The 12,380-nt window shown below is 38.4% G+C and overlaps 1 protein-coding gene across 1 annotated transcript; it reads left to right on the forward strand.

The window, feature by feature from the left end:
• Positions 1–433: 433 nt before the first annotated feature.
• bmp5 (bone morphogenetic protein 5) lies at positions 434–12,137 on the forward strand. Its single transcript, XM_010756380.3, has 7 exons — positions 434–1,673; positions 4,215–4,407; positions 8,782–8,930; positions 9,295–9,492; positions 10,673–10,749; positions 10,860–10,970; positions 11,102–12,137. Exons 1-7 carry the CDS (start codon positions 1,181–1,183, stop codon positions 11,249–11,251), a joined length of 1,371 nt encoding a protein of 456 aa, XP_010754682.1. The 5' UTR covers positions 434–1,180; the 3' UTR covers positions 11,252–12,137.
• The last annotated feature ends 243 nt before the right edge of the window (positions 12,138–12,380 follow it).

Below are 12,380 nucleotides of genomic sequence, written 5' to 3' on the forward strand. Positions count from 1 at the left end.
CTCTGACTATTTATGTTTTTAATTATCTCAGCATACTTACTTTAACATATTGTTTACGTAATGCTCCTCTGGGAGCAGAGCTTTCTGTATTAAGCCGCTTTGCTTTAAATTAACTTGTCTTTACTCAAAGTCAACTTTGATAATTATGAAGATGGAAAACATTGTAGACTGTGGAGACCTGCAGTGGGTCTCTAGTTTCTAACACTGAATTATTATCAGTCTTTGTCTTATTTTTCTTCCTTGATCTATTCCTACATGGGAATTATGTACCGTAGTGTCCTTTTAGGTGCACACACATTACAAGCTCACTTGTTTGTTGGTGTGTTTAATAAAAAAATTTTTTTTTTTACAGCAGTGGATCATGTTTAAGCCCTTTGCAGTATTAAAAACAGGATCCTTGTTGTTGGTGCTGCTGAATGCATCTGGAGCCCTCTCCTATAAACACGCGGACTTCAATAAGTTGAGGTGATTAAAAGGCTCTGTCATTATTCTTTCACTCGTTAAGACGGGCTCTCGAATTTCAAGTGTCTCCTTTTACACTCCCGAGCCGCCACATTCATCATGGGACCGGGCTGAAGTTTTATTGCGGCCGCTAGAGGTGGATGCAAAAACAAAAGTTGAGTGTGGGATGGACTCAGAGGGCAGCTAGCCCTAATACACTCTCAAGGGGGGGAAGAGGGAAAAAAGAAAAAAGAAAAATGTGAGCCGGGGCATGAGTCGAGAGCTCCTCTCTGTTCATTTTTGACACAGTTGAATACATTTCATCTACTGGAAACTCCGGGTTATCCCTCGACGTTATGGGCGTACCTACGTGTTTCTGCATCACAGATGAGTAAGGTGAGGGACGGGGTCATATCTCCATAAATACTTGGTGTGCGCACAGGCTTTGGATGGACCCTGGAGGAGTAAATACTGCTGGAGGAACCTCGCGCACAAGAGAGGAGCGGCGACTTTTCTGCAAGCTGATACCTCATTTGTAAGAAAGGCTGACTGGTAAAAACAAAAAAACAAAAAAAGAGAGAAAAGCCTCCTCAGTTACCACCGTGAAAGTTGTGGTGCCTCTGTCTAATATGGAAAGTCTATGATTCCGTATTGGCAGAGATATACATTATTTTATTTGTCTCACAAATTGAGTGCGATGTAGTTCAACTTCACACCCCAGAGTGAACTACTTGTCAAGATGACAGCGCTTACACCTTTGAACCGTGCTGTGCTTGGACTCGCGTGGAGCTGCTTGAGTTTTCTGTCCTGCGCTCATTGCGGGTTAAGTGACAACCATGTGCACTCCAGTTTTATTTACAGGAGGTTGCGCAATCACGAACGCAGGGAGATCCAGAGAGAGATCCTCTCCATCCTGGGTTTGCCTCACCGTCCGAGGCCCTTCTCTCCCGGGAAACAGGCGTCCTCCGCGCCGCTTTTCATGCTCGACCTGTACAACGCCATGGCCGTGGACGAGGAGGAGGGGGTGCAGCAGGGCGCGGGGAAGAGCTTCAGTGCCAAGGCTCAAGGGCACTCCAGGAAAGGTTACTACAGCCCCCAGCATGCCGGGTACTCCCGTGTGGCGCAGCCTTACCGCGCGGCACCTCTGTTAGGCCACAGCCCCGCACTCACCTCAGCGCACGACACCAACTTCCTCAATGATGCGGACATGGTTATGAGTTTTGTCAATTTAGGTAAGTGGTATTAAAGCGGGCTAAATTCTCTGGCAGGTTTCATTAAATTAACATTAAGCAATTAATATAAATTTGAGTGCAGGCGATGTCTGTTTTCAATATTATATAGAGGTGCAACACTTTAGTCTTTAAATGTTACTCTTCATTTTCATTCCACCCACTTCAAGGAAGAAAACAAATTAATTATATTATATGTTATTAAAGAAATTAATGATGATAATGATGATGCTATGATTCGTATTTTGACTATGTGTTCTTGATGAAAAGCCTCATTTTCAAAATTATCCACCTCAGACAAGAAACAGAAAAATACTGCAGCATGAAATTGATATATTGCAAGAGAAAAATTTGACCTATTTTAAATTCCTTAATATACTGCATTTCTCTGCCTCTGTGTTGTGGTATCATCAACACGTGAATTTAGCTCTGTCCAAATATTTAACACGTTTTGTTCAGTTAATCTGAGGGTTATGATGTCCTAAAAAAATTAACTCAGTATCATTCACAGGCTTTTTTTAAAAATTATTATTTCTACATCTGAATGTGAATATGAACATTTTCAGACGTCAGTCATCATCTGACCTCTGAGGTGTTCAGTTGCTTCAGCCTTGTGTGAAATATTTCTTATTTAACAGAATTAGGCCCAAAGTTTTGACCCTATCAATTTGTGCTGCTTTCGATTAAAAAGCAGCTGATCTGTATAATGATTGTGTTTGTTCAGTAGCCGTGACCCTTAACCCAGCAGTTCAGAGCAACTTATCAGATGACTGTCTGACCTTGAGAAAATTGGTCTAAATGATTTCCTGTTGTTAAAGGGGGAGTGATATTGACTGATGCCTGTGTATATTGAGGTTCTGTCACTACTTGAAAGCAGTAGCTCTAGTCTTCATATTTGTGCTGCATTTATCATTCTTTAATGAGAAAATATTAAGCACGTCACATGGAAATTTACGCCAAATGAAAAAATGATGCAGCGTTGCAGAATCCTGAATGGATTCTAATAACAAATGACCATAAATAAACTTTACATAATGCTGTAGTGTTAAGGACGTTCTTTTATTAAATATCGTGCAAAACATTTCAAAGTGAATTTGTGTAAAGTTGCCTGGAAGTATAATCCCTCACCTTGGCCTGAGCCCATCTGTTTCCACTTACCACTATAGCAGGGCATGTACACTGTCAGCCTTGAAAGCTCTGCTCTCGTTCTGGGGACTGTCAGTGAAGTGTTCAATGGGGCTCTGTCTTTATTACAGTACACTCAAATATAGCTACTGACCTCAACTGTTTTAGAAACGTCTATGTAGCATTTTGTGCGCTTACTGTAACCATTTGAATGTTCAATATATAAATAAGAAGTCAGCTATTCAAAAATACACACACACACGCACATACACACATGAGATTGTATTAAGGAGAATGTAATGATGAAACACACCAGTCATTTATTAATCTGTTTAACAAAATATGGTCCTAGTAGAACATGCGGCTCCCGGCTCACCCTTACCATGGAGTGAAGTCATTATTATTGAATCTTTAGCTGTTTGAATGTTAGTTAGTTAGCTCCACGGCCTCAGTGGCACTTCTGCTTCAGATTACTGCCCGTGGCTAATTTAATGGAACACGCTCAGTGGGTAAAAGTCAGACCTGACCTTTAAACTCTTTGTGCTAAGTAACTGCAGGCGTTCTCTCTCGATAAAATATCAGGGAAATGCACTGCATGATATCACTGCGGATGTGACTGACCTCAGCCACATGCCTTGTTTCTGCCACCAGACAGGAGTGTGGGACAGTCACTATAGTATTGTCCAACTATCTTTTGTCAGCATGTTCATCATGTTGACACACTGAGGAGTTTTGATGGGGTATTAGAGTTACTGAGGTGAATTTTTTTTATCTAGAAAAAGGGATACAACGCCTGAAAAATTACGCTGTATATGTCTTTTTATTTTCTACATGGAGGAAATATATAAAATAATCATACGTCATAACATTTTCAAAAATGACAGGCCTAAAATGTGTTGCTCATTATAGTAGAAATATTTAGTTTCAAAGGTTAAGGGTTATTAAATGCTCTTACTGCATTGTATGAAACCTACAGGAGGTCAGTATAAGGTCAGAAATTAGGTCAGAGTAGACGCTGACATGACGTTGAAGAATCCTGTCTGGTCTTTTCTCTCACTTGAGGAGCAGACGAAAGTGTCTTTAATTGAAATCAGCCTGTTTTTCTTAACTGACAGCCCATTCATCATGGCCAGAGAATGCAGTTAGGCACACAGTAGAGGGCCTGTCTGGGAACTGCTACCTGTATTCAGTTGACTGATTTAATGAACTGGAAAGTGCTTTTGTTGGTAGTCAAAATGTTTGGATTGGACCTGGAATGTAAAAGAAGATGTGATAAATTACTCTTTTTCTGTGTGTTAATGCTGGCATATTTTCTCTTGTGAGCAACATACACAGCAGTTCAGGAGTTGAAGTCATATTTTTTGATCAGGTTTCCTGCCAGTAAGAATGAAATTCATCATAAAATATTTTCTTTCCCAGTGGAGAAAGATAAAGATTTTTCTCACCAACGAAGACACTACAAGGAGTTCCGTTTTGATCTGACTCAGATCCCAGATGGAGAGGCCGTGACTGCTGCAGAGTTTCGGATCTATAAGGACCGCAGTCATTCCCGCTACGACAATATCACTCTGAAGGTTTCCATCTATCAAGTCATCAAGGAATATCAAAACAAGTAAGTACAGAATCAACCAAAACTAAACGTTAGAGCAGTGGTGGACTGTAACTAAGAACATTTACTCAAGTACTGTACCCAAGCATAGTTGTGAGGTACTTTACTTGAGTATCTCTATTTTCTGCTGCTTTACACCTATAATCCAAACAATTTCACAATTTTGTGTTTTTTTACCACATTACATTTAACTGACAGATATAGCCATTAGTTACTTTTCAAATGAAGATTTTACATACAATGACCAGCTTACAAAAATTGCATTGTGATAGATTAATTATTAACAACAAAGAACTTAAAATTAGCTCAACCAAAAGAAATTGAGGAAATGCTAATTCAGCCAAAGACAGGGGTTCAAAGATTGATTAGAAACTTAATGGAAACAAGTAATAGATGGACCAATTTGAGTCAGAAAACATGACAAAGCATTGTTAATAAAAGTGGCTTGCAAGAAGAAAAATAGATTCTGAGATGGCACTCACATGACACTGACTTTAACCCGAATCAATTAGAAGAGATGAGCTAATCAAGGTCTCCCTTCATACTGGACCTTTTCTAACCAAAGGTCAGCGACCAGCTGTGAGGCACTGATGAGACTACATGGCTTGAACAATGGCGACTTTTTAAGATTTCTTCAGGTACGTCACGTTAAAAAAATGTATTAGTGCCTACAGGGTGAACTCAGGGCTTAGAATAATCGTAGGACTTTTTAAGGGACTTCAAGGAGTTAAAACTAGTTAGCGCCTACACTGAACAAAAAGGGAAAGGGAATCCAGCAGTTGCATTCTGGAGGAAGTCTGGACAAACTATTGCGAATTTCAATGGAAGACATCAAGTGCAACCTCTTGGAGAGCGTTTGGCTGGAAGAGCCTTAGCAGATATTTTATTACACCCGTTCAGCAGTCTCAACACTCAGAATCCTCAAACTGTTAGAGAAAATGTGACTCCTAGGAAGCAAACCATTATCACTTGTTCTGGGTCTGTCCAAATGTAAATACTTTCGGAGGATATTTGGGACAATTGATTTCAGTTGGGATGGACTACTCTTTAGGTTTGTACAATCAACATCTACAAATATTAAAACAAAACACTGGTTATATTCAGTGCAGCTGCTAGAAAAGCAATCTCAAAGAAGAGGACTGGTATTATTAATGAAATCTTTGGAATGGAAAGACTCACTTTCTCTGTGAGACTACAGAAAACTAAATTTTAGAAAAATGTATATTGCCCTTAAACATTTAAGTCTTTGCAATTTCTCTCTTCTTAACCTGTTTGTTTGTTCTATAAAAATTGAAAAGATAGATCACTATCTGAAATCCTGTTAAAATGTGATTCCAAATGAAGGAAAAAAATAAGCTCAACCAGTTAATACATTAAAATGTTGCTTTTTAATCACTAATTTTAGTCCAGTAGGGCCCTTCAGTCGCTCTATGAGTACTTTCACATTTGATACTTAACTACATTGTGGTGCAAATACTTTCTAATTCTACTTAAGTCAAACTACGAGTACTTACAATACACAAGTCTGAGTGATATTGCTATAAAGATGTATTGTTTCACTGAGGATCAACAGATACTGATGTTTGAGATTTGAAAGAGAAATCCAAAGTGAAAACAAAAAACAATATAGGCTGAGGACCTGCATCAAACCTGCCTCAGTTATTTGTCATGATGTGAAACTCAAAGCAGACAGCAAACAATATCTTGTTTGCAATTGCAAATTGAAGTAAAGGAAACAGAGATAGTTGTTAGTTCACTGGTAAAAACAAATAATGTCTTCCATCCAGTTCATCTTATTTTACAATGAAAAAGGCAAATAATCCAACAGCTATTGTCTTGCGTGGTTGAAACTTTCCACTTGCGTAGAATGCCCTTCTATCTCCAACTCTGTTCTCCTTCATTCGCACCATGTCTGCCTTACAAATATAGTTCTCGGATAAAGAGAACTCCATTAGCAAGTTGGCCACTTACGAAGCTTGGAAGGTCCATCAGTTATCACTCGTCTTGTGTTGCCTGCCAAGCTGGCCGTGTCCCAGATGAAACCATGAGGGCCTATGTTTGGGGGGGAGGGGGCTCCCTCGGGTGCTCCCGTGGTCACTGTTATGCCCACCACCTGCCTGTCTTAACAATATTCCGGAAGTTTAAACCATGACATAGCTGAATACACAAGGGTGTACTTAAAAGTGGGCCCACATTTGCTTGCCAAAAATGTGTGTGGGTGATTGAAGAGGAGATATGGCCCTCCTGGGCTTTGAAAAGGTCCAAGTCAATGGACTCTGCCATCTTAAAGGGGAAGACTGCTCAGTTTAAGTTTTCACACACGTTTTCATGGGGAAGAGTGTGTTTTTAGTTTGTGTTCACAAAGAAGAACAATGTCAGAAAACAATACTGGAATGTGATTTGTGTGCTTCACTTTTAATAAACTTAAAAAGCCAGAATTAATTCATATTATACTGTACAAGTACTATTAGTTTGTAAAGCCATATGCATGTGTGTGTTATTTCTACATAATCCACGTGTGGATCAATTAAAGAGTGGTTAAGTAGCAAATTAAAACCACTTTGCTTGGACGTTTAAGATAGTGATCATGTATAGTAATAGCAGCATGCTAAAGTCCAGCCAGGGACTTTTGTTGCCCTCCATCCCTTAACTTCTTGTCAATACTTTAAAAAAATCACTTTGTTAGGCTTAAGTTAACATTGCAGTCAAAGTTAAATAAGTAAACTATCATTCACTACTAATGTGAGTTTGAGATTGAACTCAAGATTCTGGTGTTAAAGGTCCCCAAAGTTATTTTTACAAGCAGTCTATCTCACCAGAACACACTGTGTGTATCGTTGAGGTCTAATAAAAGTGCTCGATGCATTTCCTTTCTTTTAAAACATTTCCAGAGCCATGTTTTGCTTGCTAGCAGTTTTCTTCTTCACTGCCCTGGCATATTGCAACATTTTTTGGTGCTTTACTGCCACTAACTGTGGACTGGGGAAAACATTGACCTTGTGCACATGAGCGGAACAAGATACTAACAAAACGAGGCCCTCTTAAAAACATAATTGCTTCCTACAGTATCTCTACAGTATTCGTGGGCAAAAACCCTTCGCGTAGAGTCTGACTCTAAAGGTCAGACAACTACGCACCAATCTGACCTCCTTTCACTCTAGTATATCAATGTCACACTGTGTCTTGCACTAGTACTGAACTTTGCTACTGGACATAAATTGCTAATGGAGGATCGTGGCATATGAACATAATTTGCAGGAGACAGACTTGTCTAAAAAGAGGAGTTACGTCTATCCACTCGCGTTAACTCACTCTCTGTGGAACAGTACATCCAGTAATCATAGAGGCAGGGTGGGATAAAAAAAATTTCCTCTTGGATATGGCTATGGTAATAGTGAATACTTACCTACACAAACTAAATTATCACAGGATATAAGCCTAATCCTTTTCAAAGAGGAAGTTCAGCAGTATGTCACTCATAAGGATTAACCTCATGTGGAGTTTTATTACACCTGTAATAAACACTTGAATAATTCCTGAACTATTGGGGCCACATGGAAAATCTTGGTTCTCTCCGACCAGCACCATGTAACCACAAAAAATGAACAGGCGCTGCCTTATCCGATCTGCCACTTGAAAGGAATCCAATGCAAATTGCGAAGTGGGGCTTTTTCAACTCAGGGTTGATTGATGCCTTATGTCAGGCTCATGTTAAAAATACACACAAGGGCTGATATACATGATTCATAACTCCTGAAATGTTTTGCCAATCAAATAGCTGAAGTCTTGGCACACGTTTTCCCACACAACTCTGTTTATTACACAGTCACAGCTACTTCAACAATAGCAATGCCGCTTTCTTTTATCTTACTACAAAGTTGGAATAAAAAAAAAAAGACTTGTATTCACCAAATCAGAGAGAAGAATGTTTGGTTTCTAAAGGATAAAAAGAGATGAAGAAACTAATAAAAGCCACTCAGATTTTGGCTTCTGCTACAGAGTTTGAGCTGAAGCATCCATTTGTGATCACTCAGTGATACCTCGTTTATCTGTTCCAGTCTAACTGGTTAAGGCCTCTTGGATTCAGTCTAAATGCCCTCAAAGAAGCATATGGTTTTCGGTCTCCCATTAAAGCTATGCAACATTAAAGTGCACAGACAGTTTTTATTTGGTCTAAAGCTTAACACACTGTAGCACTGAGGTTTTGTAATTTGTTTACAATGCAGCAGTAAAGTGACCACATTCATTTCACCATCTGTTTGAGCAAATGTAACACGCTCTGTAACACAGGAGTAATAATCTTGGAAACTGTATGTACTGGCGTGCACAATTTTAAATGCAGATTGTTTAATGCGGATATTTTTTTCTTACCTTCAGAGATGCAGAGACATTCTTGCTCGACTCCAAAAAGGTCCAAGCGTCTGATGGGGGCTGGCTAGTGTTCGACATCACGGCCACCAGTAACCACTGGGTGATGAACCCACAGCAGAACTTGGGGCTGCAGCTCTGCGTGGAGACTGTAGATGGCAAGTGAAGTTTTATAACAATTTGACATTTGTTTCCCAGATTTATCAAGACTGTTGTAATCAAGAAAAGGTCAGGAAGTTCATCTTTTGAGACAATCCTCAATGTCTGCATTTGATAAAAATCTAATATTTTCATTGACTTCAGGACAAATGTGACTTTTATGTCTGTCAATTATTTTCATTATTTACAAAAAATAAATGGCCAAAATTCCACAAAATATATCATTGGCTTGATCTGGCTCAAGCTAGTATTTGTAAATGTGCTGAATTTCAGAATCACTCTGAAAGAAGTCATAAAATAATAAAATGTTAAATTTTCTATAGTTTTATTTTGAAAGTTTTATTTACCTTCTGTTTTTCAAAGGACGGAGTATCAACATAAAATCTGCAGGAATCATTGGGAGGAATGGGCCCCAGTCCAAACAGCCGTTCTTGGTTGCTTTCTTCAAGGCCAGCGGGGTGTTGCTTCGCTCTGTCAGAGCTGCTGGTGGGAAGAAAAAGAACCACAATCGCAATAAATCTACTAATCAACAAGAATCATCAAGAGCACCGAAAACAGGAGGTATCTGCACTTTTACGATGTAGTTCAGATGTTAGGGTAGATTTTTAATAATTTACTTATACACATCCCATCTCTTAATTAGATACAGCAAAAGCCTGCTAAATCCACCAGACTAACCTGCTTAATATCCTGAAACAAGATATATCCACAACAACGGGCCAGCTAAATAACTTCAAATGAGATTAATAGTCCCCAGATGAGATTCCCACTAATTACGTCAAAGACATAAAGTCTGTTTTCATGATATTTAGTCAGTTCACAGTTTCGACTTTAAATGTGTATATTGTACATATAGTGGGCATATTGCCATGAGCACCTTTCTCAGTTCTGCTAGAGGATTAAACCTTTTGCTTTTATGACTTTATTTCTCTCCTTTGGTGCTCTGGAATAAACCTTACATGTTTAACCTGATTGCTGGCAAGGTTCTTACTATGTCAGTCAGTATGATTTTTGTCCTTGCTTTCATATTGTGGGGTGTAATTAACGTGGCAGCCTGGCTTTATGCAGGGTTTTAATATTAATCTTTAGCTTTCTTCTGCAAAATGTTTGTTCCTTTGAAGGATTTTCTTCAGAAATGCTTCTGGAGGCTAGAAAGCAGATGTTTATAAATTCTGTTTGAATTAAAGGAGATTTTTTTTTTCAGCATTCAGGTCTGATCTGCATGTTAACAGTATTAAACTGAAATTACTGTGAAGTGTGAGAGATTGCTAGTAGTGGGAGGTTGACAGATATGTGCAAAGTGGCACAGCCCCGTAATGCTCTGTTCTGCATATCTCATTAATCATGAATTATTTCAAGGAATAATTAATGACTAAGTTAAGGTTTATGGAATACTACAACCCTCATGGCTCATTTGCCTGTTGTATAGATTTATGACCATCACACACTGATGTGGGAAAGAAAACACCTGTAGCTCCAAAATCAAGAATCTCTTGTTTTTTTTAATAATACAACATTTGTAGGAAACAATTTATCACAATAAAGTAGTGATTAACAGGACTTTAGGATCCTTTGATACACTAAGTCTGTATTTATCGACTGCATATTTGAACTGAATGTGTTTTTATTCAGAAGACTTTTATGCCACTGTTGTGCTAACCTCCCTATAGTAAGCTGACAAAAAAGATATAAACATTCTTACTTTCTGTTATGATTAATAACCTTTTATTTTATTTTTCAGATTACAACACAAGTGAACAGAAACAAGCCTGCAAGAAGCACGAACTTTATGTCAGTTTTCGAGATTTAGGCTGGCAGGTAAGGCACAGCAATAACACAATGAACAATACATTTTTATTGAGATTATAAGGTGACACCAGGAAAACTCACCATGTGTCATAAATAAAAGAAGCTAATTTTGTGTTAAGGATTGGATCATTGCACCTGAGGGCTATGCTGCTTTTTACTGCGATGGTGAATGCTCTTTTCCACTCAACGCACACATGAATGCAACAAATCATGCAATTGTGCAAACCCTGGTAAGTATTCTTCAGCATGTACGGCAATAAAATCTATTATAACCTATCATAATGTTCTTAGCAGTTATACTTCATTTGAAGCTCACCACTGTTGCAGCTCTTTTAAAACGACTTTATGCTCTCCTTTACAGGTCCATTTAATGTTTCCTGACAATGTGCCAAAGCCATGCTGTGCCCCAACCAAGCTCAACGCAATATCAGTACTTTACTTCGATGACAGCTCAAACGTTATCCTCAAGAAATATAGAAATATGGTAGTTAGGTCTTGTGGTTGCCATTAGTGGCTGGGGGTAACTTAATTTATGCTATTTGGTACGGGAATCGCTGGAAAAGACATCTGCTGCAGGTGTGATCTGATGTACAGTATTATGTATATAAAGTTTTATTACCTAATTTATTTTCTTCTTTTTTTAAAAAAATAGCACTGAATATTGTGATATTTAAATGATTAGAACAAAATGTTGATTTTACTTTACACCAGTTATCATTTAACTTTTGCGTCCGTTGGCATATACTCTCTTAGTTACGTCTGTATGATAACTTGTATGAGTTATTCACTGGAGTCATCATGATACATAAGGTCGCTTCCCCTTCTGCTTGTTTTCACAATACACTTGTGTTATAAATGCTCACTGTGATATGTAGAATTATACTTAGATGTCAGTATATGATGTGTTTTTATTCATGTAGTTTGTTTCCGTAATGAAACAATAAGTGTAAATGGCTGATACATACAGAATAATGTCACAAAATGCAGCATCACAAGTATATCTGATAAATAAGAGAGACTTCAAGGTGATGATATTAGTGCTAACATCACAACTTGAACAGACTGTCGGAAATTTTGAAAATCAAATTGGATCACTGGGAAAAAAAGGAAGATTGAGTGTTCTCTAATCTGAACCAAACTGCTTAAAGCTGTTTTCAAGCTGTCACCGTCTTTCAGCACTGATACCGTTTCACCTTTTCCATGCCAGCTTTTTTTTTTTGTAAGAGTGCGCGTCCTCAGAAGGGGATTATGTCAGTCTGGAATGAAAGTCTTTTATAAACACTGTTTTCACATTTCTCTGCGGACATTGTCATAGCTGTACACGTCCTTGCTCCACAATAATTCTTGCTCACGTTTGGGGAAAGTATATCTTAATGTAAAATGCTGTGTATTTTAATAAATATACCACTTGAAAAGCTTGTCTTATCTTTTGTCTTTACTTGACCTCACAGCTTTTTCTTCATCCATTTATCACCCTAAACTATATGCACAAATGGATTTCACCTTGCAGATTTTTCTCCCCTCGTCCAGCTGCAAGTCCTCTATTCAAGTTGTCTTTTTATATTTCTGTTTGGACTTCTGCAGATGTTTTACACACCTCTGCCGGACTACCGTCTCAGATTTATAAATGTTTGACAAGT

Source organism: Larimichthys crocea, chromosome III, assembly GCF_000972845.2.
Source record: "Larimichthys crocea isolate SSNF chromosome III, L_crocea_2.0, whole genome shotgun sequence".
NCBI classification, from domain to species: Eukaryota; Metazoa; Chordata; class Actinopteri; family Sciaenidae; genus Larimichthys; species Larimichthys crocea.

Bases quoted from the DNA above. Each gene is read 5' to 3' on its own strand.
- bmp5 (XM_010756380.3), top strand. From the start codon at position 1,181: ATGACAGCGCTTACACCTTTGAACCGTGCTGTGCTTGGACTCGCGTGG. The intron at 1,674-4,214 runs GTAAGTGGTATT...TTTCTTTCCCAG, and splicing joins TATGAGTTTTGTCAATTTAG to TGGAGAAAGATAAAGATTTT. The intron at 10,750-10,859 runs GTAAGGCACAGC...TTTTGTGTTAAG, and splicing joins TTCGAGATTTAGGCTGGCAG to GATTGGATCATTGCACCTGA.